Source organism: Eleutherodactylus coqui, chromosome 3 (genome assembly GCF_035609145.1).
Source record: "Eleutherodactylus coqui strain aEleCoq1 chromosome 3, aEleCoq1.hap1, whole genome shotgun sequence".
Classification (NCBI taxonomy): Eukaryota; Metazoa; Chordata; class Amphibia; order Anura; family Eleutherodactylidae; genus Eleutherodactylus; species Eleutherodactylus coqui.
This window is the reverse complement of record NC_089839.1, coordinates 79,653,677-79,681,312: the sequence shown is the minus strand read 5'-3', so window position 1 is coordinate 79,681,312 and position 27,636 is coordinate 79,653,677. Positions and strand designations below refer to the sequence as shown.

The window sequence follows — 27,636 nt, the reverse complement described above, 5'->3', positions numbered from 1 at the left end:
AGTAAATTCTTATTTTTAGGCCTCATGTCCGCGGGAAAGGAGGGAGCCGCTGCGGGATTCTGCATGAAGAACCCGCGGCGGGCCTGATCTTCCCCGTGGACATGAGGCCTTAATCTGCTCAACTCCTTCTGATCTATAAACTGCTGCCCGCAGGTTGGACTTCATGTCCAGAGTAATACTTTCCCTTTACCTCTATGGTGGGAAGCAGGGGATTCTGAGTTCCTTATAAGAAAAACTGAGTTCTGGTCTCCCATATATAGCATATTGTGTAATTTCTAGGTAGAAGGTGTGCGCCCCTCTAGTGCTCCAAGGCTGAGACTCATCAGTCCAAACAAGTGATACAGAGTTTTAAAACATGGTAATAGAATAGCCTATTGTAGGTTCTATATCATCCCTGTTTTAGTTCCTGGGTTGTGCCACATGCATACCGGGAGACGGTCTTCTTTCTGTAGCGGTTTTCTGTTTCTTCTTTTAGACCGTTTTCCTTTCCCATTGTTGCTTCTGGCACTCAGCCCATCCTCACTTGCTGCGGAGAATACACAAGTATTATGTAGTGTACATAATGATACATACAGTTGGCAGTCACAGGAGTGAGTCATTGGTAAAACCCATGCTAATTTTTGCTCCTGAGAATTTGATGTAAAAGAAATTAGCAAACATTCGAAAAGAAAGCATTTGCCTTGTAAACTTTAAAGACCACCTGTTGGTTCCACACCTGAGCTGCATGGTATGTTCATAAGGGAGTAAGCACTGCAGATTTTACACAGTGTTTCCTAGTGGCAGCCTCGTGCATGAGATTTTGCTAAAACTCATCAACATGCTGCAAAAATAAATCCAGAGTAAACTAACTTGCGGTGTGGACTGCAGATGTTTGCCACATAGGGTGAATTCCACGACAAATATGCATGTAACGCGTGGATTTTGCCACTAAGTCACACAAACACTTTTGCTCAAGACTATTTGCAAAGTTGCTTCTTTATGTAGATGCATTGAAGTAATAAAAAAACTGGTTGCATGCTGTTAAGGACAGCCCCCTGGGAAGCCCCCAGGCTTTTGATCGTTTGTTGACTGATTGCCACCACTTTCACAGAGGGCAATGACTGGGTGAAAAATGTTCATTCCCGATCATCTGCCCATCTAAAAGGCCATTAAGGCCCATTTACCCAGAAGGATGAGCGTTCAAAATTCCCTCAAATGGCAGTTTGAGTGATAGTTTTGAGCGATCACTTTGCATAACCTCTTAAGTAGCTAATTAGCAGAGGGGGATACAGCTGACCACTCCGAAAACAGCAGGAGCGCTGACAGCTGCTTTGTTCTCGGAGCTATCAGCTGGTATACCGCTGAGAGCTACGAGCAGGATACCAGCTGAAAGAATACTATCAGCGGTATGCCGCTGAGAACTTGGCGTGCGACGCTGATGAGAGTCAGACCACCTTTAGCTTGCTAAAAGTTAGCGATGAATGAACAGTGCACAACGGCCGCCCGTTTAGACACAGCGATTATTGCTCAAAAGATGGCTTTTGAGCAAATTTTGAGCGATAATTGTTGTTTCTAAATGGGCCTTTAAGACAGCCTACCCTTGAACACAACCTTGTTATGAGCTGGTTTAGTCAAGATCCGTTTAGATGTACCAATTACCGTTGAAAAAATCATTATATCGACTGAAAGTGCAGGATAATTGTAAACGCCAGCCATCGTGCACTCTTAGTTTGCTTTTTGTTCCGCTGCTGTTACACCAGCCGATTCTCGTTTGAACGATTGCACAAGCGAGTGACGTCACCGCTAACTCGTTCGCGCTGGTGCAACCTGTTTAGATAAGCACATCATCGTCAAAAATCATTCACTTCTCATTCGATGCTTCATATTCTATGTGACATACTAAGTGGGGAGTGTTGAAATGTGGCGAGAAATGAGCGAGCCAACAATGATTTGTATGCAGGCTGACACTGAACGAAGAATGAAACGTGCACGATGGCTTGCAACAATTGCTGTGCACTTTTGGTCATTCTAACGATTTTTTCAAAGGTAATGGGTATGTCTAAACAGGCCTTTCATCGCTCAGTTTCAGCCTACATAAAAATCATCGGCGGCTCGCTCACCTCTCGTTTATGTTTAAACGCTCCCATAGGAATGTTAAACACTGAATGAGAAGTGAACGGTTCTCAACGATGATCTGCCCGTCTATACATTCTCCACAAGCGTGAACGATTGTGAGCAAGTTAGTGGTGACATCACTCGCTCGTGCGCTCGTTCAAATGAGAATCAGCTCATTTAAAAGAAGAATTAGTCACTAACAGAGGCTTATTTTCAGGGGAAAAAAAGAAAGATTGGCTAAAAATCCCTCTGGTCTGACCACTACTACCCCAATGGGACACGTCTCCACATGTATTATACTGTCAGTTGGGATTTGAGTACAAATTTTCAATGACCGCTGCTAGCTCTAATGGTATCTGGCAGCCTGTGCTGGTGGCACTCTAAGTGCCTCTTAAAGAAATGTGCATGGATGTTAGAACATCTTAATTCTGGTATTTATTCTTAAATACAAGCCTCATATTCCACTATGTGGTTATCCGTGATACTCAGAACAATCTAATCCAGCACAATGCTCAAGTCAATATTTGTCCTGCAAGAAAAAACAATGTCATATGAAAGGCTCAAGCTCCTGAGTCAATAAACACATTGTTACACGGCTTCTTTGATTTGCATGCGCCCATTGTATTGTACAACTCATGTTATCCCATCAATTACCAACTTAGAGCTGCATGAAGCCCAGGTAGCTCCCTGTGCTATGTGTATTCTAACCGTTCCCCAAAATATTGTCATATACACTGGTTACTGTGTATTTAGGTAGATGCCCATGGCAACAGCTGAATACCCTTTCATACTATGTAAAGGAATGTAATTATGTAAGGCACACACAAAGTGGTCTGAGTGATAAGAATCAGTTAGTACTTCTGCCCCTTTGATCTAGTGATTATGGAAGCATTGACATGTAGACCCCTAATTACAGTCACTGTTATACAGCCCGATTGGGCATGAATGGTTACCAGACAGTTTATTCACACAACTGTTGGGCCATGAGACTATATGCTTGATCAGCCAACGAACAAGTGTGCATTCGTCAACTGATCGGGTCGTTTGTGCTGCAGTAAAAATCATTGTTGTCAGCAAGGAAAGTGTATGGGGGGGGGGACAAATGACTGTATGAGCGAACATTTGTCCCCACTGGTGTGTGCAAAGACTATTTAAACGGACGTCAATCTCCTTGATCAGCGCTTATCAAACAGCGGGAATCAGACCTTGTAGACAGGCCCTTGAACTTCAGACATGTCTCTATGAGCAGTAATTATTATTATGTCTTCTGACAACTTCATGAGGTGGAGTAGAAATTTCTAAGACTGAAAAGTTTTCTTCTGCAGCATGTGGAATTCTACAAACCCCATTCAGATGAACGTTAGCACCGGAGAGATTTCTGTAATCAATGTGCCATGTGTGAATATGCTGTTAATAATATATACTGCTCTCTCTCTATAGAAGATATAAAATCTGCTCTATGCTGGTCGGAATCATGTATGACCCCTTGACAGCGAGCGTGCTGCAGAGGAGTTGAGGTGGTACCACAAATTAAGATGGAGATTTCTGGTTTAGTTCGGTCAGTAGATGGCAGAAACAGAAGAAGTTTAGTGTTTGAAAGGTTACGTTTTAGAGAGACGACACAGTGTTCGAGACAGCAGATAGACCAGCGTTGGCGTTTTGTAGTAGAGAGGTGGTATATCATCGGAAAATATATATAATTGGGTATTGTTAGTGTAGACATGGTAGTGAAACCCAAATCGACTAATAGTTTGTCCAATTTGTGGTATGTAGATGGAAAATAGGAGAGAGCCAAGGACTTAACCCTTAGGAACCCCAAGAGGAAGAGGAGAAGAATTAGAGCTGACGAATAAGACACTGAATGAGCGGTCAGAGAGGTAGGAGGAAAACTAGAGAGAACACATCATTTTATGTGGTCCATGACGAGGAAGGACGCAACCAGCGCTTAGCAGAGGGGGGCGGCGTCGACACAGGGAGCGGGTGCCATAGTGGACTCTAAACTCTATCATGCACCTCCACAACGCTCTGTTCAGCAACTCACAGGAGGTGGCACAGTTCTGACAACCTTACCCGGGCATCCTAGCCACCCTCCAAGGTAGGAAGCTCAGTGCTAAAGAGGTGGAAGGGGAGAAACACCATCATACAGCTCCATAGCCATGTTAAAGAGTAGTTATATGTACACTACTGAAGGAAACAAGTTTGAGGCATGATCCAGGGTTGCTGTGGTCTGCATCGGGAGGGTTGGAGCATGGGTGGTGGGGGAGTGGGGTGGTGTCACTTGATCCAGTAACATTTTAAGAGCTTTTTTGCAGTGCTCAGCAGGCAGATGAGGACAAGAGAAGGAAAAGATCAGGGATAGCCATGACTGTAGCAAGTCTGAAAATTGCTGGGTGTAAATGGCGTGAACATTTCTGCATGTGCGGTATCGGGAAGGCCCTTTGAAGGACAAAAATACTTGACAGCAAAGGAAAGGAAGTTGTGAGCAGAGAGGGGAGTTTGTAAAGTCAGAGATAGAACAAAGATGGAAGAAAGCCAAATCAAGCATATTACCATCTTTGTGTATTGGGGAAGCTGTGAGGGGCCTAGGAAAGAAGTAAGTGATAGACTGAGAGGCAGATGGGAAATCAGGTCGCCAATGGGGATGTGGAAGCCATCGAAGATGAGAGTTGGAATTTCCCATGATTAGAAGTCGGGAAGCAAAGTGACCGAAAAACATGCTGGGAGAGACTTTTTTTCATTTTTTAATACATTTGTATTTTTAATTTATTATACTTCTTTTTGTATATATTTAGCCTATATGTCCCCCATGATGTGACATACGACCTCTGTGGGCATCCACAATGTTTTTTTTTATTTTGTAATTTTCGGCTATAACTGGAGCATTAATAGGAGCTCCAATTATAGGTGAAGATGTCCACCCTTAGTGAAATTATTGTGTTTGCCAAGACCCAGCAGTCTCCTCCATGCCAGGTGTTGTCAGCAATAACGTGATTGCAGGTTACCACAGGAGGTGGTGAGTTCTCCTTCAATGGAAACGTTCAAACAGAGGCTGGACAGACATTTGTCTGGGATGATTTAGTGATCCTGCACTGAGCAGGGCGTTGGACCCGATGACCCTGCAGGACCCTTCCAACTCTACCATTCTATGATTCTAGGTGCAATAAATGAAAAAGCACTGCCACTCCTCTATTCACTACATAGCGCTCAGTGAGCATTATGTAGGATAGATAAGAGAAGGCAGAAGTGGTTATAAACTGCTTCTGTTGTCTCCTTGGGGTCCTTGGCTGTCTGACAGCCGAGTACCCGACCTGCTGCTGATTGATTGCAAGAGCTTTAAACCTGCTCTATATATTTATAATGAGTGTTTAGTTCTAAATGGGTTAAAAAACAGAATAAAATGATATCGAAAAGAGGAACGAACAAGCAAGTAAATAAAGGATGAACAGCACCTTAAGAAGTTGGGTAACAATTATGTAAAGTGGACCTGCCACAACATTCAGGAGCTTCTGAGCAGATAGAGGTTTCCTTTAGAATATCCACAGATTAAGCATGGTATATTACATAGTCACAATGGTCAAGGCATATGTTTGGACTATGTTGTAAAACTTACCCACACTAGACTGGGTTTCATCGTGTTCATCTCTGCCCTCCGTTACATTGCTCAAGAAGTGATTGTTGGACAGCTTTATTGGCTTCCCAGTTAGAACATTCTTTGGGATGTCAAAGGTTTTTTTTATAAGTATATGCAACAAAACCATATAGAATTATACACACAAACGAAGATAATCTAATAACCAATAGTAAATACAATATATTAATAGACTGTACTGTGGTCTCTAAGGGGTTAAATTAACATATAACTAAAGACAAATTAAAAGGACAATTATATGCACACGTAACAGAAATCTAAGGTATTCGTACAGATTTAAGATCTTCTATTACATGAAATATTGTGTGCTACTGATATCAGATGTGTTTGCTGTCTCCACATACAATATCTATGTTTGTTGGAGCTTCAACTAAGGTATTCCCTTGTATGGTCTATTAACAAAGAAACATCACCTTAATGTTAAAGGGGAAGGTGAGTATTCACAATACTGACCTTGTCTGTTACTAAGACATAATTCAGCCTCAAACTGACTTCATAACCATCTTCATGCATTGTAGCCGAGATGATCTGCAATTGAGAAAACATCCATTAATGGAGGACAATGAGACATCTCTAAATACTGTACCTCCTCCAACAATATCCGTTAACTCTACTATGCATATGTGTTCAGAATCGAGGACAACACTCATAAGCCCCAAATGATTGCTACCTACTAGAGATGAGCGAGCACCAAAATGCTCGGGTGCTTGTTACTCGAGTCGAACTTTCAGTCATGCTCGAGAGTTCGTTTCGAGTAACGAACCCCATTGAAGTCAATGGGCGACTCGAGCATTTTTGTATATCGCCGATGCTCGCTAAGGTTTTCATTTGTGAAAACCTGGGAAATTCAAGAAAGTGATGGGAACGACACAGAAACGGATAGGGCAGGCGAGGGGCTACATGTTGGGCTGCATCTCAAGTTCCCAGGTCCCACTATTAAGCCACAATAGTGGCAAGAGTGAGACCCCCCCCCCCCCGCACTGTCAGCATAAAGATCGTTCTCCTCTGCCACAGCTGTAACAGCTGTGGCAGAGAAGAACGATGTTAGCCCATTTAATTCAATGGAGCCGGCAATACAGCTGGCTCCATTGAAAGCAATGGGCTGCCGGCGATCGCGGGATGAATTGTCGGGAAGGGCTTAAATATATAAGCCCTTCCCTGCAATTCATCCAGAAATGTGTAAAAATTAAAAAAATATATACTCACCTTGTCCCGGCAGAACGATGTTAGCCCATTGAATTCAAGGGAGCCGGCAATACAGCCGGCTCCATTAAAAGCAATGGGCTGCCGGCGATCGCGGGATGAATTGTCGGGAAGGGGTTAAATATATAAGCCCTTCCCTGCAATTCATCCAGAAATGTGTAAAAAAAAAATATATATATATACTCACCTGGTCCCGGCAGACGGAGTTCAGCGCGGCCAGCGGCAGTCCTCCTGAACTGCTCTGAACAGCTGTGAGTAGTATTCAGCAGCCGGGGATTTAAAATTCATGAATGGGTGTGTGAGTGGAATCTGCCTCTGATTGGTCAGGCTGTGACCAATTAGAGGCAGCTCATTCAGCAGGCGGGGCTTTTAAATCCCCGGATGCTGAATACTACTCACAGCTGTTCAGAGCAGTTCAGGAGGACTGCCGCTGGCCGCGATGAACTCCGTCTGCCGGGACCAGGTGAGTATATATATATATTTTTTATTTTTACACATTTCTGGATGAATTGCAGGGAAGGGCTTATATATTTAACCCCTTCCGGACAATTCATCCCACGATCGCTGGCAGCCCATTGCTTTCAATGGAGCCGGCTGTATTGCCGGCTCCATTGAATTCAATGGGCTAACATCGTTCTGGCGGGACAAGGTGAGTATATATTTTTTTAATTTTTACACATTTCTGGATGAATTGCAGGGAAGGGCTTATATATTTAAGCCCTTCCCGACAATTCATCCCGCGATCGCCGGCAGCCCATTGCTTTTAATGGAGCCGGCTGTATTGCCAGCTCCATTGAATTCAATGGGCTAACATCGTTCTGCCGGGACAAGGCGAGTATATATATATTTTTTTTTTTACACATTTCTGGATGAATTGCAGGGAAGGGCTTATATATTTAAGCCCTTCCTGACAATTCATCCCGCGCTCGCAGGCAGGCCATTGCTTTCAATGGAGCCGGCTGTATTGCCGGCTCCATTGAATTCAATGGTCAGTGCTCGTTTAATCGAGACGAGTACCGCGCGGTGCTCGTCTCGAGTAACAAGCATCTCGAGCACCCTAATACTCGAACGAGCATCAAGCTCGGACGAGTATGCTCGCTCATCTCTACTACCTACTATTCCTGAAGATGTTCCTATTCCCAATACATGGACCTAATCGAGACCGGTCCTAGAATTATTCCCATCACACTGGAGTAGATAAACATTCTTTATTACTATTATTAACCCCTAATGACGAAGCCTGTTTGCACCTTAGTGACGGAGACAAATTCTGGAAATCTGACGTATCACTTTAACATTTTTGTGGTTTTGCATATCCAAGTAATTCTGACATTGTTTTTTCGCCACACGTTGTACTTCATATAGGCGGTAAAAATAGACTGATAGAATTTGTGTATATTTATTAAAAGTGCCAATATTGGGAACATTTTGAAAAGATTGTTATTTTTTCACATTTTCAACTGCAATATCTCAAATATGTGCAAAAATATTGTACAAATTTTTGATTAGATATATATTTCCATTTGTTTACTTTATTCTGGAAGGACATTGGAAAAACTTTAGTTTTTTTAACCATTTAGGAGATGTACAAATTTAACATTAATTATCAACATTTTGAGGAACACTTTGTTTTCCTGCATCAAACAAAGATTGCAAAGGCTCATAGGTGTCAGAATGATAGATACCCCCACAAATGACCCCATTTTAAAAACTGCGCCCCTTAATATATTAACTGAGGGGGGTCAATGAGTATTTTGACCCTACAGTTTCTTTTCAGGAGTTAATGCAATTTAGAGGAGAAAAAATAAAATTTGATATTTTTTCAAATACTCTCACCCCCCCTCATGGATCCGATCCATGAGCGGAGCTGAATCTTTAACTTTATTTTACTTTTATGTGATCGCCATTATCCATTGGATAACGATGATGGCGGTACCAGGGGACACATATTGTGGCCCTCTATGACAGCTCCATGCTCTCGGCTATCTCTTGCAGCTGACAGCAGGGAGCTGTCACATCTACAGCTCCAGCGGCTTTAACCCTTTCCAATCAAATATGTATAGTGGTTTTCCTAGTGGGCTTCTCTTTTTCTGCTGTTATACAACAGCCTATCTGCTGGCTAAAGCCAGTACTGCATGAGGTGACACGTTGGGTAGGCTCCGACAGCAGAGGGGCTGGCAATATACAGTAAGAGAACCCCAACGGACGTCTTCCAACATTAGAGCTGTACATCCCTAAATCATAATGTCTGCAGACGTCAGACAGTGGACTGGAAAGGGTTAAACCTCAGAGCGAGCGCATTTTTACGGCCCTGAGGATTAAAGCTCAGAAGCTGAGGACTTAAAAAGGCACTAGGGGCTTAACCAATAAACCCCCTAAATTCTGTCTTTTTCCTAGAGGAGACAAGAAATAAAAAGCAGGGGATCCAATATACGTTGCCTGCTTTTCTTCTCTTGTGTTGGATCTACAATGGAGGCCCTCTGCAGCAACTGACATGTCGCTATACATGTTGTGCCATTTGCACAATGATCCAGGTAATAATACTCTTATTTTGTATTGCCAGATTTGACTGTTGCCCTACACCATGGATCGTGGTGTTTTGCACTTTCATAGAGGAGTTATTTATTTTCCTATACTTTGAAATACTGAATAATGCTAAGATTGTCTATACGCTTTATAATACCGTTGGCGCAAACTGTCCTCCCCCATTATTATGCATGCTCATCTTGGTTGAGAATGCATATTTATTTAAATGGGAAGAAGGAAATAACCCGCTGCCAAACTCCTCTTGCAGTTGCCTATCTTCTGTGGGAATAAAGGATGGCATGCTGAAATCCTATATAACCAAACCTTCTTTCCCCCAATTGCTATCGAACAAAAGTCGGAAGCCCCCATTCACATTACATAGTCAGCTTCACCTAAATCAGTGGGTTTTATCTAAGAGTACTTTTACGCAGGTCGACTGTTGTTCTTGCGCTTTCACACAGGAGCGATAGTCGTTCAGTGAATAGAGGCGGAGCGCGCCAGAGATCTCCTAGTCGACCGCCTCCATTCACTGTGAACAGACAATTGTTTAAAATGGAACGACTGCCAGTTTACACTGAGTGAGAAGTCACTCACTAGTCACTTAAACGAAACGACTAGTGACTACTGAGTGATTCCTTGGTCAGTACCCTGGAGAAAACAAAATAGACTTCACTGTTAGGGTGCCTACCCACTAGCGTTTTTTTTCCGCTGCGAATTCGCTGCATTTTTTTTTGACATTGACAATTGTAAAAAAACGCAGTGGAAAAAAACCACTAGTGGGTAGTCACCGTTACATAGTGGCATAATGTCGATACTTTATCATTCTATTCAATATCTATTCAATTCAAATTTCACTTCAACATTATGAACAAAATTTGAGTCCGATTCTTAAGAATTGATTGTTTTCTCCCACGGCTCGGGTAGAATTTCTCAAATTTATTTTTGCCTTCTCTATCAATCCTACCGCACTCAAATCGCATACATAGATGGAAGCCTGATGTACAGTAGGTTCTCAATGAACTGACTCTGATTGGCATTCTATTTGGGCCAACACTTTTAAAAAGCTCTTGTATCAACCCCATTTTAAAAACATCCTACAAAGTTCCCATGAGATTTCATCTAGTGCCCGCCTGCTCAGCCCATGCTGTTCCCACCTACCCTATCATCTACTTCAGAGTTTACTGGAGACGTTTTGTATACTTGCCGGACTTGCCCCAAAGTTCAGAGTTTATGAATCAAAGTTCAACTTCTTAAAAAACTCTGAGGATGTCCAGTAGCAGACTTGGCAAAGAGAGCATCCTACTGATTTTTATTCTCAGAGTTCCCTAAACTCATCTCCAAATTTTTCCTTACCAATAAGCAGGTGATGACGAAATTTCGAAAAACCTCTTTTCAAATTTTCAGAAGTTAAATCTTGATATATGATTATGTAAATAATATATTCCATTTTATCCAGTTCGAAGATAAAATTTCAGAACATCTATTTCCCATGGCTAGATTATGCCTTCCATGACACTCGCAGCAGACTACTCTCCTCGGGGAACTACACTAACCCCTCTGGTGTTTTTTTCTTTAACCCTTCCCTTTCTGTTCTCTTTCTTCCTTGGCTGTTTTTTTTCTACTGTTCCTTGGTAGCTTTGGTGTCCAGTTCTCCTCTGCACTAACTCTGTCTTTGTTAAACAAAAAAGAAAAATTCTGCACATTGTTATGTACAAAAAAAACCCAAAACACCACAACGTTCTAATTTTCATTGGATAATCACCTTAAAGGGGTTCTGTCATTAGAAAACAAAAATTCTATACTTACCTATTCCTCCCCTGGCCCTCCTCTTACCACATCTTCTCCCCGCTGATCTTCTCCTGGGTCATGCAGTGTCCCCATGTCACCTCACCATCAGCTGGCAGATTCTTCTTCTTCCAGTGTCAAAGCATACATTGCCGGCATTCTCCTTCCTGCAGGTCAATGTACACTACTTCACTAGTGATGTAGCGTTCACTGCCTAGCAAGAAGTGCTGAACTATTGCCAAGATTGCGCATGTGCGCTGTCTCTCTGCAATAGTATATAGACACTCGCAGCGAGACAGCATGCATTCACAGTCTCGGCAATACCTTGTCATTCCTTGCTAGGCTGTGAACATTATGTCACTAGTGACGTAACCTACACTGACCTATAGGAAGAAGAATGCCGAGAATGGACGCATCATAACAAGAAGAAGAAAATCTGTCGGGCTGGAGGTGAACCCAGGGACTGGAGAAGCTCAGCGAGGAGAAGATGCGGCAAGAAGACTGCCTGGGGAGCAGTAGATAATTATTATTATATTTTTTTTAAATGATCAAAACCCCTTTAAGACAAGTTAAAGTATCCTCCTGAGTTCATCTATTGCTTCAAACTCTTGTACTAAACATGTTCTAGGAAACATGTTTCTGATGTGAACCACCCCTAACTCACGTTTAATGACACTCAGATACAGAAATTTGATATCAATGGAAACAAACTCAAAATGTTTTGTTGCACACCATCAAAAAGGTTTTCCACATCAGAGGTGGTCAGTATGGCCCCCTTTGTCACTCGACACACATGGAGCCTAATGTCAAGATTCTGCTATACACGTTGTAGCATATCACGACTGACTGATGCAATGGCTTCTGTGATGTGTGCTCGCAGATCATACATGGCGGGTGGGAAGTGGGGACATGTAGACTAAACTCCTCAGAGAAAAACATCACAAGGCATAATGTTCTAGGATTGTGGAGGCCAAGGAAGGCCAAAGAAGAAGTTCACTATCATCGTGACCTACATGGCTTATCCATCTATTTGGTAGTCACCTCTTGAGCTCACTTCTGACATTGTTGTGAAAATAGGCGGGGGGTCCCATCCTGTTGGATGATGAAACCTAGGATTGATTTCCTGTTCCAGCTGCGGCAGAAGCCATAGCTGTAAGATGTCCAGGTACAAAATCCCAGAGATTGTTTCCTTATGGAATAAGAAGGAGATGTACACTTTCCTGCAGGGTATAGCGTAAAACACAGTCACCTTGTAGAAGTAACGCATACGCTCCACGTAGACAGGTGGGTTGTCCTCCCTCAGATTCTGACATTGCATTTGTTAACTGTGCCCAGCAACTTGAGGAATGAAAGCTACACTGTGATTGGTTGCTATTAGCAACAAGAACGTCTTATAGTTGATAGTTTTGCTAAATCAAAATGTTTGAGTTTCTGTATCTGAGTGTCATTAAATGGGAGTCATGAGGGTTCACATCTGGAAGATCATTTGTAATAATCTTGGATAGTGCCAAGTGATCAGGTCTATAGCCTTTTTTTACAGTCTATGCAAATACTACAGGGAGCAGTAGTATCTGTGGAATGGATGGCATAACCACAATTTACATGTGGAAATGGAATATATTTACATGTCCATTTACATGTAAACTGAACATTGATGGGGGATTTATGGCCTTATTTTATGTCCTTCGGCAACCAAAATTATTTTTGCTGCGTTTTTTTCCCCGTGACATATGAGGCTTTTTTAATATCATTTTTTCACTGGACTTTTTTTTCTGTGTTTTTTAATTTTATTGGGGGTAAAAAGCGAAATAAATAAAATTTTTAGTGGTTTATTTTTAAAAAGAGTATATATTATGCTAAAATAAAGTACAGGAATAGGTCCCTCATTTCGTTTTGGATGTCTTGACAATTTGCATAGTCTTGGATTACGTGGTGCTTATGGCGACAGTTTAGATTGGCGTTGGAGATAGGCCATTTTCTCACATATACAATTATATATATATATATATATATATATATATATATATATATACACAGACACACATATATATATATATATATATATATATATATATATATATATTTTATTATTATTATTTATTTTTGTTTTTTCCACTTACTTTTGTAACTATTTTTTTTACCATCTATGTGCCCCATGACATCATATAAGAGCTCTGGAGGTCATTCACATTGACTTTTTTTTAATATTTCACACTTTTGCACTGCAGCTGGAGAAAATATCCCACTGTAGTGACAATAGTCACTAACAGAGCTGATCAGGGTCTGCTAGAACAAATAGTGGAAGTGACACTTCTGCTTTCCCTATTCACTACATAGTACCGATTGAGTGCTCTGTAACCTGCAAGAGAGAAGGCAGAAGAATTTTTTCCACTTCTGCCTTCTCCTCTGGTTGTGAATAACAGCGAATGACCCAACCTGCCCCTGCTACGCTGCAGGATCAGGAACTTAAATCCTGCGCTGTGATTTTACCATCGACCGGGATTAAACCCCATGACTAAGTGCCATAAATTTACAGTGTTTGGTCCTTAAGGAGTTAAAAAAAGCTAACTTAATGTAAGGGTAACTTTAAATATGCTCTTACTTACTCTTCCCATCCGAGGCTGTCCAATTAACGCTTTAAACTCAGAATCGTTCTGCGTATAGCAGCGCAGATGAGCACAGACATGATCCAACTGCTGTCTCCAAAAGCCTGCAAAGATGAACATATTGTTAATTCGGGTTTCTTATATTTTCTCTATGGCTGAATAAATTGGATAAACTGAGTACTATACTTATTTCTATTGAATGATAGAAATGTGACTCGATTATAGACTGTAAAATAGGAACATCTCAAGACTAGGACCACAATTGCCTAAACTACTAGGCCAATGTTCCGAAATGGTCAGATTACGCAATCAAAAACCTACCCAAATTGGCAGACAAAGATGCATCAGTGAAAAATAGAAATAAGCTGTCATAGGATAAAGTTAGCGGGCTGTCTGCATGGCTGTGCAGCTGCCGCCCCACTGGCTCTATGCCCACCTTTTTTTCATAGTCTCCTCCCTTTGTCGAGAACGGCACTTCTGAGGTTCATCTCCCAATGTGCCACGTGGTAGGTTCCTACTACTCACAGTGAAAGGGTTGACGATGGACTGTCAATCAAGTCCAAAAATCACCCTCGGACAATGAAGTCTGCCTACTTGACTCATTGCCAATGTTGGGAGACTATCTAAGAAGAGACGTTCTGAGCGAAGGGAGGAGAGTGTGAAATAAATTGTCCCTTTCTGCATTTAATTACATACAACAATAACACATTCTGCGCTCAGGCTCACGTGTACTCTGCAGCATTATAATGTGACAACCAAAAGAATAGGAATGTCTCACCTCGGCCGGGGCTGACTGCGGTGAGCAGAGGCTTGCGATCACTCATCTTCTCCTTCTTTTCTTTCTCTGACAATAATTCAAGCTCCTTTTTCTCCATCAGCTTGCTAGATGGGTAAAACAATCCAATCGTCTGGGTTCCTTTGTCCATTTTGTCTCCATCTCGTCCTGGGTTTGGCAATGAGACTGATAAAGTTTGCCAGGAAGCCCGACCACCTAAATGCTGAAATGAAGAAAAATATTAAGAAGACTAAGACTTTGCAACTCTGCCATTAAGGCTTTACCCACATCTTATAGCTTCATAATGGAAGCCACAAAGCAGTACCAGATGGACCCCACTGATTTACAGTAGGGTCCACTGGGTTTTGCCACGGTGTCTGTCTTGACTTGGAAAGTTTTTTTCCTGTCAAAAACAAATAAATGTGCTAACAAAACCTCTGATGCAGATCTGAACATAGTCTAAAGCTGGATTTACACTGATGATCGCTCAAAATTCATCAGAAACGAACAGTTTTGAGTGATCATTTTGCACTAGGTACCAATGGGCTAATCAGCACTCTAGTAGCTAACTAGCTTCATTTGCATGTATTTAAAGAACAGTGGGTGGTCTGTTCTCTAAATACATCACTATTGTTCTCCAGAGGAACAGCAGCTGTTAAAGAATGTTATCAGCGCTGCCCGCGGAGAACTCAGCATGCGGTCCGTCTTATCATGGACCATGGATTTCAGGCTGACCTGAAGTCAGCAATGGACGGAATAGTGCATAGTAAGTGCATGATGGGCACGCATTTACAGACAACGATTATTGGTCAAAAGATGGCTTTTGAGCGAACTTTTAGCGATAATCGTTGAGTGTAAAAGGGCATTAAAGGGGTTGTCCCGCGCCGAAACGGGTTTTTTTTTTTTTTCAACCCCCCCCCCCCGTTTGGCGCGAGACAACCCCGATGCAGGGGTTAAAAAAGAACACCGGACAGCGCTTACCTGAATCCCCGAGCTCCGGTGACTTCTTACTTACCTGCTGAAGATGGCCGCCGGGATCTTCTCTCTCGGTGGACCGCAGGGCTTCTGTGCGGTCCATTGCCGATTCCAGCCTCCTGATTGGCTGGAATCGGCACGTGACGGGGCGGAGCTACAAGGAGCCGGCATCCAGCACGAGCGGCCCCATTGAGGAAAGAAGAAGACCCGGACTGCGCAAGCGCGTCTAATTTGGCCATTAGACGCCGAAAATTAGACGGCCTCCATGGAAACGAGGACGCTAGCAACGGAGCAGGTAAGTGAAAAACTTCTTATAACTTCTGTATGGCTCATAATTAATGCACAATGTACATTACAAAGTGCATTAATATGGCCATACAGAAGTATATAGACCCACTTGCTGCCGCGGGACAACCCCTTTAAGTCTGGGAGAGATAAGTATAGGGTCAGAAAATGACAGAGGATATGGAGCATGTACTCAACATTTTAAGCCATGGTATATCTTCATTCTAGAGATCATGAGTCTTTTAGCACCCAACTCTGTTGATGTCCATGACATATCAGATGTTTTCTGAAACAACAATCATTCCTGATAGCTGGAGCTCAAATCCCGACTCCAAATGGTAGCTCACAGCACAAAGATGGAGACGTTGGAGCAGTTTGTTGTCAGGTTCTAAGCTCCATCTGTTAGAGATGTGTTGTAAGGTTACATCCACATGGGGCATAAACGCTATTATCTTCAGCGTAATTGAATGCAGAAGATCCACAGCCCTTATAGTAGAAGCATAGTGGATGAGATTTTACTAAATGCCATTCACATGCTACGGAGAAAACTCCATAGCAAAAATTGACCTGTATTGCAAATTTTCACTACAGATTTCACCCTTTTAAATGAGGGGGTGAGGGCTGCATTAAAATCTGCACATAATACATGTGAACCTTGCCATGAATTAGTAGCAGATTTTCCACTGCAGACAATACACCCCATAAATGTCCCGCAGCAAATGACACGAAGATAAAGTTAAACTCTGCCTTTAAACCACTTTAAAGCCTTGTTTCCACTTAAAATTTGGATGTGACTTTGGCTAAATCCAATATTCCATATCCCGCTTCTCTATGTGTCCAGGGAATTGAGAAATGGGGTCTGTTTGGTGGTGATCTGCTTTAGCTGTCCATATGCCTGCCTCGAATACTAATGACTAGAGATGAGCTAGCATACTCGATAAGGCAAACTACTCGAGCGAGTAGTGCCTTATTCGAGTACCTGCCTGCTCGTCTCTAAAGATTCGGCTGCCACGTGAGTTGCGGCGGTGAGCAGGGGAGAGTGGGGGGAGAGAGAGATCTCCCCTCCGTTTCCCCCGCTCCCCGCCGGCATCCGAATCTTTAGAGACGAGCGGGCAGGTACTCGAATAAGGCACTACTCGCTCGAGTAGTTTGCCTTATCGAGTATGCTCGCTCATCTCTACTAATGACATACTCTGGTCACAAGTTGTTTTTTTTACTCTCTGACTAACCAAACTGTAACTCTGCAGGGTCAAGGAATAAGAATAAAGCCTTGATATTGCTGAAAACGCATTATTTTGTTAGGAAGTGTGAGAAATTATAGATGGCCAGTATTCCCACCATGTCACCGCCAGGCACAAGGACAGCTAAAGCATCTCTACAGTGTGAGAGCTCCTCCAAACAACTCCTCATATTACAGCTACCTTCACTATTGTCAGGCTAGGAGTTCAAGGTTTAATAGAGAAGAGTGCCCTTGCACAGGGCCAAAATAACGAGTACAACAGAAATAAGGGTTGCTTCGCATCTGCGTTGAAACCTTAGGCTGGGGGTTCCGTTGCAAATCCAACTGAAAGAGCTTTTTCTTCCATCCAAGAGAACCGGGAAGCTGGGTGGAAATTGGGTGGACCCCATTATAGTCAATGGGGCCGTCCGGGACTGTTCGGTTCTGTCTAGAGACGGAAACGTTCGACTGCGGGGATTCCAGTTTCTTGCTCCCCGAATGGAGTCCACAACGCAAATGTGAAAGCAGCCTAAAGACCCATTTAGGCACAATGATTATCGCTCAAAACTCGCTCAAAGGCAATCCTTTGAGCGACAATCGTTGTGTGCATTTACATGGCAAGAAGATCGCTCAAAATCCGCTCAAACGACAGTTTGAGTGACAGTTTTGAGCGTTCACTTTGCATAAGCTCTTAAGTAGCTGATTAGCTACTTAAGAGCTTATTAGTGTGTAAATGAAGGCTCCCGCTGTATACAGAAGACAGCTGGAGCGCTGTATTCTATATACAGCTGCTTTGTTCTCGGAGCTCTCAGCTGGTATCCCACTGAGTGCTCCGAGCGGGGTATGCAGAACACAACTGAAGTGCTGTCTTCTGCATACTACTGCTGTGTTCACGGAGAGCTCAGCTGTTATACAGGTGAGTGCTCCGAGCGGGGTATACGGAAGACAACTGGAGCGAGCTGTCTTTTGCATACCACTGCTGTGCTCTCCGGGCGGGATACCAGCTGAAACAATAGTATCAGCGGTATCCTGCTGAGTACTCAGCACGCGGTTCTGATAAGACTCATCGTTGTCTTTCAGCTAGCTGATGAAAACTACACAATGGCTGAGCGTTTAGACACAATGATTATCGCTCAAAAGACTGCTAAATGGCACTTAACAATGACTTACCTGGTGTGTACCGTGTGGGACAAACAATCACACCCACAATCCTTAAGAGTCTTGACCCATCAATACTGAAGTGAACTCAGAAGTGAAGTTGGTATTAATGAAGTATAAAACAATATTAGAAACCAACTTATTTCACAATTGGATAGTGGATCTTGTTTATATATTGGCTTATGAAACAGATGGAAGTAATGCTTGATAAAGGAGGTAAATATGATAATGAGTCCTCTGAAATGTGTTGCTTATTGCTATAACAATAAAAGTCTGGGTTTCCTGCTACTCTGAAGTTTCCTATACCTGTCTACTGATAAATGGAAAAGTCAAATGTGATGAGCCTCCTAGGATTTTAAAGGGGGCGAGTGTGTTCCTTGTGAAATAAGTTGGTCTGTAGTATCATTTTATACCTTATACTTTATTACTACAACCTTCACCTCTGAGTCACAGGTCAGGTTCTGAGTTAGGTTTCTGGGGCTACAGTCTTGTAAGAACCGTAGTTTACAAAAATAAGGTCCAAAAGTGTAAGATATGCATTAGACAGGCACTCTACTGTAACATTGTGGTAATGGTAATAAATAAATGGATATACATGAAATAAATATTGGACAAATATCTGTCTGGGATGACTTGGTGGATCCTGCATTGAGCATGGGGTTGGACCCGATGACCCTGGAGGTCTCTTCCAGCTCTACCATTCTATGATTCTATGAAATGTAAAAGCCATCATACATCAGATAATGTAAAGCGGTCTGTAGGTTGCGCCATCCCATTCTGGTAGGTAGCGAATCTTGCTGGAGGCTCCAGGTAAACCCCACATGATGAACAGAAATGGGCATATGGTTGGTTACTGGCACTGCACTTGGAACAGGTCAGGTAACTCACGGAAGGACCTGGCTGCAAAACAAAATGCGGACATGATATACACATTACCAAATGAAGATGCCAGGGAGAACACGGTTAGACATAGTGTAGGTTAGTACTGAAATGTATAATTACCTTGGCCCCACACCAGTCACAGAACCGAGCATCTGCCAGGTTCACGCGGCCGCACTTGGAACAGCTCTGCATTCTGCCCAGCTGGTTGGGCAATGGTGGTGCAGAATCCCCACTGAATATTGTCTGCTAGTACACATATACTGGTCAATATAGGTGACGTTTATAAGCGGACAGTCTAGTAGTAACAATAGCAGCTACAGGACTGATCTCTTCATTGTCTATTACCTATAATACATGTAATCTTGAAGTCTAAGGCCTCATGTCCACTAGGAAATTCGGGCCCGCGCGAATTCCCCATGCAGAATCCCACAGCGGGACCCTCCTTTCCCGCGGACATAAGGCCTGAAAATAGAATTTTCTTACTTGTCCGGACGCTGCGGGTTCCTGTCCGTCGCGGCCGGATCTTCTTTCTCTGTGCCCAGCGGATGCGCTTGGCACGCCGGCAGCGTGCCGCGCGAATGCGCTGTGCACTATTTTTTTTTTTCCTATCTGAACTCCTGCTCTCCCGCGCTCCCGCACCGGAGAGCAGAAATTCAGCTGCGGGTAAACCGTGGGACCGGACGGCTTCCATAGGCTTCTATGGAAGGCTGCGGGAGACCCGCAGAAAATGGAGCATGCTGCGTTTTCTCTCACGTGCGGGAGAAAACGCAAATCCATTAAAATGCCATCCGCGGGTGCAAATTACAATTTAATTGCCCGCGGATAACTAATGGATTCCTATGGGCAAAATCGAATGCGGATTCTGCAGCGGAATCGGCAATTCGTTTTTGCCAGTGGACATGAGGCCTAAGGACTCATTCAAATTGGCTAATGCAATTGCAGTCTGTAAAAAAAAAACGAAGAGTTTTCACTGCATATGTGCATGTTACATGCATTTTGCAGCGCATGTGCATTTTTTTTACATCTGTGTTGCATCCAAATGTCATCTGTTTTTCACATACGGAAAAAAGCCCAAGTGATGTCAGTTTTGTCACAACCAACAGAAAACCGGGTATGCAAAAAAAAAAACGCTGCAAAAACGGGTGCTAATGCATGTTTGCTGCATTTTGTTTTTTAAACATCCATAGATTTTAATAAGTGATTTTGGTCATGACTATGGAACATAATAGGATATGCTCTGAATTTTTATACAAGCTATAGAAGTCTGCATTACAAACGCACGTCTGAATACACCAATTTAATTCAATGGTATTGTGTGCCGTCTGTATTTAGTCAGCAAAGATACGGACAGGAAACAGACAGAAAATATGCCCTTTCGTCATAGATACTATTCAGTATTTTACCACTTCCCTTCTTCACCCTCTCATTCTTATTGATAATGCGTAATGGTCAACATATTGCACAGCTTCATATGCTACAATACGCTAAGTTAGCACCTTTCCTATTGCTATCTCACTGCTGATATCAGGTGTGTTTACACTGAAAAATTAGCATTCAGAATATCGATCAAATGAGCGAAACTGAACGATAATTGCTCAGTTTAAACGCAGCCAACAACTGAGCCACGAATAAGAATCGTGAGGTTCTCACTCGTTATTCAGTTTCGGCGCCGGCTCGTTCACCTGTCGGGCACTTTAAATACTGACCGTTCAGTGTATCACATAGGAATATGAAAAACTGAATGGCAAGTAACCGAGAACTGCACGAATATCAATGAGAATCATGCAGTCTAAACAGACGAGCTGGTGGTGACATCATCAGCTTGTTCACTCGGGCTAACGAGAATTTAAGTGGCATTATGTACAGAAAATAAGAACAGGTTTTACCTTCTGAGCTTCGGGCAGCTTTGCCTCGCAGGTCACACAGTGCTTTAGATTAATGGGATTTCCAGTTCCACAGAAACGACAAATTGTTTTGTCCTTCGAAAACATATAATATTGATGTCAGCAATTTTTAGTGATGAAAACTTAAAATAGTAGGAATCAACGTATCTGCGCATTATTTGAAAGCTGGCTGGGCCTGCTAATAATATCAGTGTGATGTAAAAGCTATTCCCATCCTTACTAGAGAGGAAGGTCTCTTCAGTCTTCCTATACTGCGTGTAGGCCTTAAAGCGACACTCCAGAATCCCCCTTGCTGAGGTTTATTTGGCTCCGTACATGTGTGACAATTACCTCATAACCTTCTTTTTTTTCACTGGCGATTCAGTAATCTGCACTTTATAATTCAACTATTACTGTAATAGAAATCACTTCTTTGTGCCCATACTTCCAGGAGATCCTGTAGTAGACGCAGCAGCCAATCAGAGGAGTCAGAACTGCATGGGAAGGGAGAGAGCAGCCTGAACCAATGATGAGACAGGAGATGTGTCTTCCTGAACCAATGATGAGACAGGAGGTGTGTCTTCCTGAACCAATGTTGAGACAGGAGGTGTGTCTTCCTGAACCAATGTTGAGACAGGAGGTGTGTCTCTCTAAACTAGTGTTGGGACAGGAGGTGTGTCTCTCTAAACTAGTGTTGGGACAGGAGGTATGTCTTAAGGCATGTTCACACATGGTGGATTTTGGTTTGGATCCACAGTAGATTTCACCTCTTCAATTAAAGGACTGAAATCTGCTGCGGATCTGTACCATATTGTGCAGATTTGCTGTTCAAAATCCGCTGCAAATCTATCACGTGTGATCAAACTCTTATAGTCCTTTTACATGGATAGATAATCTGCCTATGCTAAAGACCACTGACTGACAATGAGCGTGCCCATCAGCACTAATTACCATCATGTACATAGGTAGAATATCTGCTCTATAAGAGTTGCATGTTTACAGAGAGACATGTGCAGTCGAACACCGAGCATTTTTAAGCCTGCATAAATATGCCGATCAGCCGACGAATGAGCATTGGCTCGTTCATTGGCTGATAAATCATCCCTTTACATGGCCTGATTGTCCAGCGAAAAAGTGTACGGAGTAACGCTTGGGCCCGATAATTGGCCCATGTAGAAGGACCAGTCGAATAATAAAAACAACAGCTCCAAGCAGAAAGTTCTGAAGGAAAATAGAAACCAGGTAATACCTATAGCTACTGACTAACAGGTCATGACTAGACAGAATACTACAGTGAAACCTCTTTAAAGACCACCTCTTTGAGAAGTCCACCCCATATCCAGACCAGATTTCCTGTGATAGATTTTGAGTTCCACCATATGTGTACCATCTTTCTTGAGGAGATCACCCTGGAAGACCACCTTTTATTGCAATTTGGGTGGTTGTTTCAAAGAGGTTTCACTGTGTAAAAAAATTCATGACAGATGATAGTTCAGCTTACCTTTAGGTGGATACTAGCTTGAGGCTGCATCTGGGCATAGAGGGGTGCTTCACACACAAGACAGCAAGGAGTGTTCATAGGGACCATCGTCCTACACTCCACACACAGCCCCATCTGCAAATAAACAGAATGTCAGCAGATCACTGACTGTCATGAAATCTGCCTGTAAGGACTCTTAATATAAAAAACTGATGCCTTATGCACATGGTATAGCTGTAAGCTGGGGCTGTACGGAGCCCCTTGTAGCTCCGTAGCAAGGACCTTCAGGGGCTTTGTACACAGCAGTATGGTACTCTGTTGGGTTCCATGTGTCACAGGTATTCTCCCTCACCAGCAATACTTCTAGTGGAGAATAGTGCCAAAATAAGGCATGCCATGATTCTTTCTGTTAGGTTTGTATGAAATGCCACCTCCCAATACAGCGATGTCCATTAGGCCCAACATGTAGAACAAGTGCAAAAGTACGTTAAATGGGGTGTGAAAAAAAAACCCGTAATTGGCGACCTGTCCTCCTTCAGGAGGGGGAAGACGGCGTCCAGGCACAGGTGGAACAGGAGATCCGCATTCTTGGCAGAAGCGTGCAAAAGGGTCTGACGGTCGAGGCGCTAAGCAGTGAGCACACCTAGAAGAGAATAAAACGAGAAGAAGGGAGTGATAATAAACACTTGATTGTACCAAAACCAGAAACAGCATGTGAAAATTTGGGTTTTAAAGTTAAGTTCATGGCTGGTGAATTCAGGTTGAACATACATGTGTGCTGATATTTGTGATTGGCTGCTTTCAAAAAAAAAGTTTGGTACAGTGTTAGCCAATAGAGCAAAATGTGATTGTTCTCAGTCAGAGAAACCAAGTAATCTTGTAGATATGATACCTTTTAATGGCTATTAAAAGATATATCTACAAGACTACTTGGTGAGAATAGTAACAATTGGCTGGTTTCACACAAACGTATTACACGGGTATCCTGACCCGAACTCAAGGCAGCATAGATGCCTAGTTTAGGTCAGGATGCCCACGGTCGGGCCGGGACACTTGTCTGCATTATGGATGCATAACAGTACCCATAGTAAACTCATGTGAAACCAGCATTACTGAAATTCTGACACCCCATTCTGAGCAACCCTGGAAATCTGAAGACGTGGTTGGCTATACATCTCCCAGCCAATGGAAAAACACTATGGCTCTTTCCTGTGGCTAATAAAGGGTCCATAAAATGGGTTACCTTCTTCACGTACTATGTCATACATTTAAATTAAACACTCCACCCACCGATGGGTAATGGGGCACTTGCAAAGAGACCGCCACACTATCCACATAGTGCATCAGTATTAATACATTTGCCCCAACTGGGTTTTAGGAGGTCTGATTAACATAATGTAATTTTCTTTGTTTCATTAAAAACATGCTTTATTCAAGAAATAAAGGAAACGCTTTTCACAGTTCATCATGAAGTGCACAAAACAGGAGAGGGTACAGAAAAGGTATGAGCTGTTATTGCGTTTAATCTTGTTCCAATGAATTCTATACACTTTATATATTACCTTCAAATGCAAATTATGGAAACTTACAATGATCTCTTGTAAAAAAAATCTGTCACTGGCTTAATAAGAAAAGCCAGCAATGAGAAGCTAAATATTGGGGCATTCACCGTTTATAGTACTTGGGGGAAAAATGAGTATTGGAAAGCTAAAATTGGTTAATAGTGTTTTAGTGACACCTAGTGGTCAAAGTTATGAAAAAAGTAAGCATGCAAGACAGAAAGGAATCCAAAAGCACTCACGTTTCTAAAAATCTAATGTGTCACAGTGATATTAGGCCTAATGTAATGACATTGATACAAATTTGAAGAGTTTGTCCAGGACTTGCTGTTGATGACCTATTCTCATCAATAGTTGGCCGTTGAGGTCCGCCACTCAGGATCCTCCTTGATCAGTTGATCACTAGGCCAGCCTCTATGCTTACAGTACTGGAAGTAATTAGCACGACCCAAGTTGATACTGCAGACACAAGTTCCATTGAATTAATTGGGAATTCTTCTGTAGTACCAAAAAAGGCCGCTGCAATTTTGACAGCACTATCTGCTTCTAGCACTGTCTGCACAACAGCGGGTCCAGATGTCAGCGGAGATCCTAAGTGGCGGCCCCCCACCAGTCATGGCCTATCCTGAATATGGGTCATCAACAGTAAAAGTCCTGGATAACCCCTTTAACCAGAATCTTATTCTATTTTGTGAACTGCACATTATTCACATTCTGCTGTAAAATGGCACCTGGTGTAAGTAATTTATCCTTATAGAAGCTAGCCCCATATAGTAATAAGTTTATCATGCTAACTGCAGGACACAGTGCTACACAGTAATCATTATACATATTTACAGTATTCATTTTATGTGCTCAAAGATCTGCAGGTTCTAATATCTTAGAATTCAGGTAATTACACAGGCTGAAAACAGAAGCATGTCCAAGTTCAATCAGATGTTCACGTAGTTCCTTATGTGGCAGACTTGGCCAGGGGCGTACACGAAAATCACAGGTTCCCATCACAAAAATTAGAGAATAAACTCCACTTTTCACTAAGGGCTCTGCCAAATGTATTGCTCTTTTTGTTAAAGGAGTTATGCGATTAATCATTTTCATATTAAAAGTCCATAAAAACTATCAATACCTGTTTTATAAGTAATTTACAGTGTTTCTAGCATAAAAAAATCAGCTTCCTTTCCCCTCTGGCAGCTAACAACATGGTCAATTATTACTTTCCATGCAGAAGGCATCTTGTCAGCTATATTGCCATGTGCTGCAGATGCTCGGCTACTTCTCTGACAAGCAGAAAGACATTTCTATTGGCTGCTCTGCAAAGAAGAGATGATCACTATGCAGAGATGTCGCTGTGGGGAGTGACTGACTGTCAAAGTTGGTGTAAGAGTCAATGTTGGCGCTAGAGTCATTGCCAGTGTTGGTGTCAATGTCCTTGTCTGTATCAGTGTCAGGCACTGGCGTAACTACAGGGGATGCAGTTGCACCCGGGCCCAGGAGCCTTAGGGGGCCCATAAGGCCTCTCTTCTCCATATAGGGAGTACTATGAATTAAGCATTATAGTTGGGGGCCCTGTTACAGGTTTTGCATTGGGGCCCAGGAGCTTCAAGTTACGCCTCTGCGTTAAGGAGTTAAGAGAAATTGGGGGGCCTCAAGATAAACTTTTGCAGCCGGGCCTATGAGCCTTTAGCTACGCCCCTGGCTTCAGGTATCCGTGTCAACATCAGGTATCAAGACCAGTGTCAGTGGTCGAACTTTCATTAATATGAAGTTGACTCTGGCATCTGAGGATGTCATAATATGGACATTATACTCCTGCACACAGCTCATTAGGTGGTCAGCAAATTGTCATATGCATTGAACACCAGGTGACGCCATACCATGTAAGTTAATATAACTCTTCACTGGATCTTTTTTTAACAGCATGTGAATGGCAAACATTGTTCATTTTTACGATCTACACAATGATTATGATATTTAATGATAGGAGAATGAACCCCCTTAAGTCTTTTCATTCGCTTCTGCCATAAATGCCTAAAGTGTAAAGATAAGAGATTATAAGACGTCTCATGTGCAGGGTTGTGATGCATATATCACTGTGCTTAGACCATTCATTCCCTCATATGATATTCATATTAACCATAGAAACCCCTTAAACATCACCTCTATGGATATTTCCCAGTCCAAAGACAAGACTTACTTGAGGAAATCAGTCTCCCTTTGGATTCTCATACTCTGCGTACTTGTCAAACTCTTCCGAACAATAGGTTCCGATGTCTCATTAAGCTAAAAAAAAGAAATTAAATTATTAAAGGGCTTTTACGGGACTTAAAAATTTTCCCAGGCTCAGATATGTATAAAATAAAGAAGAAACACAAACTCACCTGCTGCAGTGGGTCCCAGTCCAGCACTGGAGCCCTGGTGAAAGAAACCGTTGGTGGGTCACCAGGACCGTAGTTTCTCTGGGTGGCTCCCTGCAAGGGGCGGCTCTTGCTAACAAGAATTTTTTATTGCTTTTTAAACTTTCTTCACCATCTTCAGCAGGAGTTGTTTGCAAAAATTGGAGTCATTTTGGAAGAAGAGGAGAAGGCGACTGGTGCAGTGACTGAGGGGGAAACAAGCAAAGTTCCTCCCACTGGTCTGCACTGCACTGAGAAACGTCCTGCGACCAGAGAGGTTCAGCCAATCACAGAGCTCACTCTCCTTGTTAAAATGAATTACAAGACCAGTTTGAGTTCGGATTCCTAGATTGAGGGAGATTATTAGAGGTCTTGTATCTCTTCCATTTTCTAATTATTGCTCCCACAGTTGATTTCTTCACACCAAGCTGCTTGCCTATTGCAGATTCAGTCTTCCCAGTCTGGTGCAGGGCTACAATTTTGTTTCCGGTGTCCTTCGACAGCTCTTTGGTCTTCACCATAGTGGAGTTTGGAGTGTGACTGCTTTAGGTTGTGGACAGGTATCTTTTATACTGATAACAGGTTCAAACAGGTGCCATTACTACAGGTAATGAGCGGAGGACAGAGGAGCCTCTTAAAGGAGAAGTTACAGGTCTGTGAGACCCAGAAATCCTGCTTGTTTGTAGGTGACCAAATACTTATTTTCCACCATAATTTGCAAATAAATTTGTTAAAAATCAGACCATGTGATTTTCTGGATGTGTTTTCTCATGTTGTCTCTCATAGTGGAGATCTACCTATGATGTCAATTACAGGCCTCTATCATCTTTGTAAGTGGGAGAACTTGTACAATTGGTATCTGACTAAATACTTTTTTTCCCCACTGTATACGTTGCAGGCTATGGAACAAAAATCTGCAGAGGCAAATTTAGACTGCCTTCACACTGGCGTGAAAATCCTGCTAGAATTTTGCGCGTTGCGAGACACACAAATCTCACGAAATATGTAACTAATTCTTTTGAATGGGTTAATTCACATTAGTGATGTTTTCCTGCATGACACCACGATGCTATGCGGAAAATATATCGCAGGATATCCTATCTTTTTTCGAGATCGCCCATAGCTTTTAATGGGGCAGCGGTAGCAACGCCAGCCCCATTGAAA

At 42.5% G+C, this 27,636-nt stretch overlaps 1 protein-coding gene across 2 annotated transcripts in view; it reads right to left on the bottom strand.

Moving 5' to 3' along the window:
• Nucleotides 1–27,636, bottom strand: part of DZANK1 (double zinc ribbon and ankyrin repeat domains 1) — a 46,333-nt gene that overhangs the window by 5,704 nt on the left and 12,993 nt on the right. Inside the window, exons 7-17 of one of the 2 annotated variants that reach the window (XM_066595773.1) lie at nt 26,274–26,359; nt 23,046–23,163; nt 22,542–22,655; nt 21,044–21,136; nt 19,278–19,403; nt 19,011–19,175; nt 14,642–14,861; nt 13,864–13,967; nt 6,197–6,271; nt 5,705–5,804; nt 429–526 (exon numbers count right to left, since the gene is read on the bottom strand). In XM_066595773.1, the coding sequence (XP_066451870.1) occupies nt 429–526; nt 5,705–5,804; nt 6,197–6,271; nt 13,864–13,967; nt 14,642–14,861; nt 19,011–19,175; nt 19,278–19,403; nt 21,044–21,136; nt 22,542–22,655; nt 23,046–23,163; nt 26,274–26,359 (1,299 nt within the window). The remainder of the gene's footprint in view (nt 1–428; nt 527–5,704; nt 5,805–6,196; nt 6,272–13,863; nt 13,968–14,641; nt 14,862–19,010; nt 19,176–19,277; nt 19,404–21,043; nt 21,137–22,541; nt 22,656–23,045; nt 23,164–26,273; nt 26,360–27,636) is intronic. The other variant, XM_066595775.1, reaches the window with a different exon arrangement.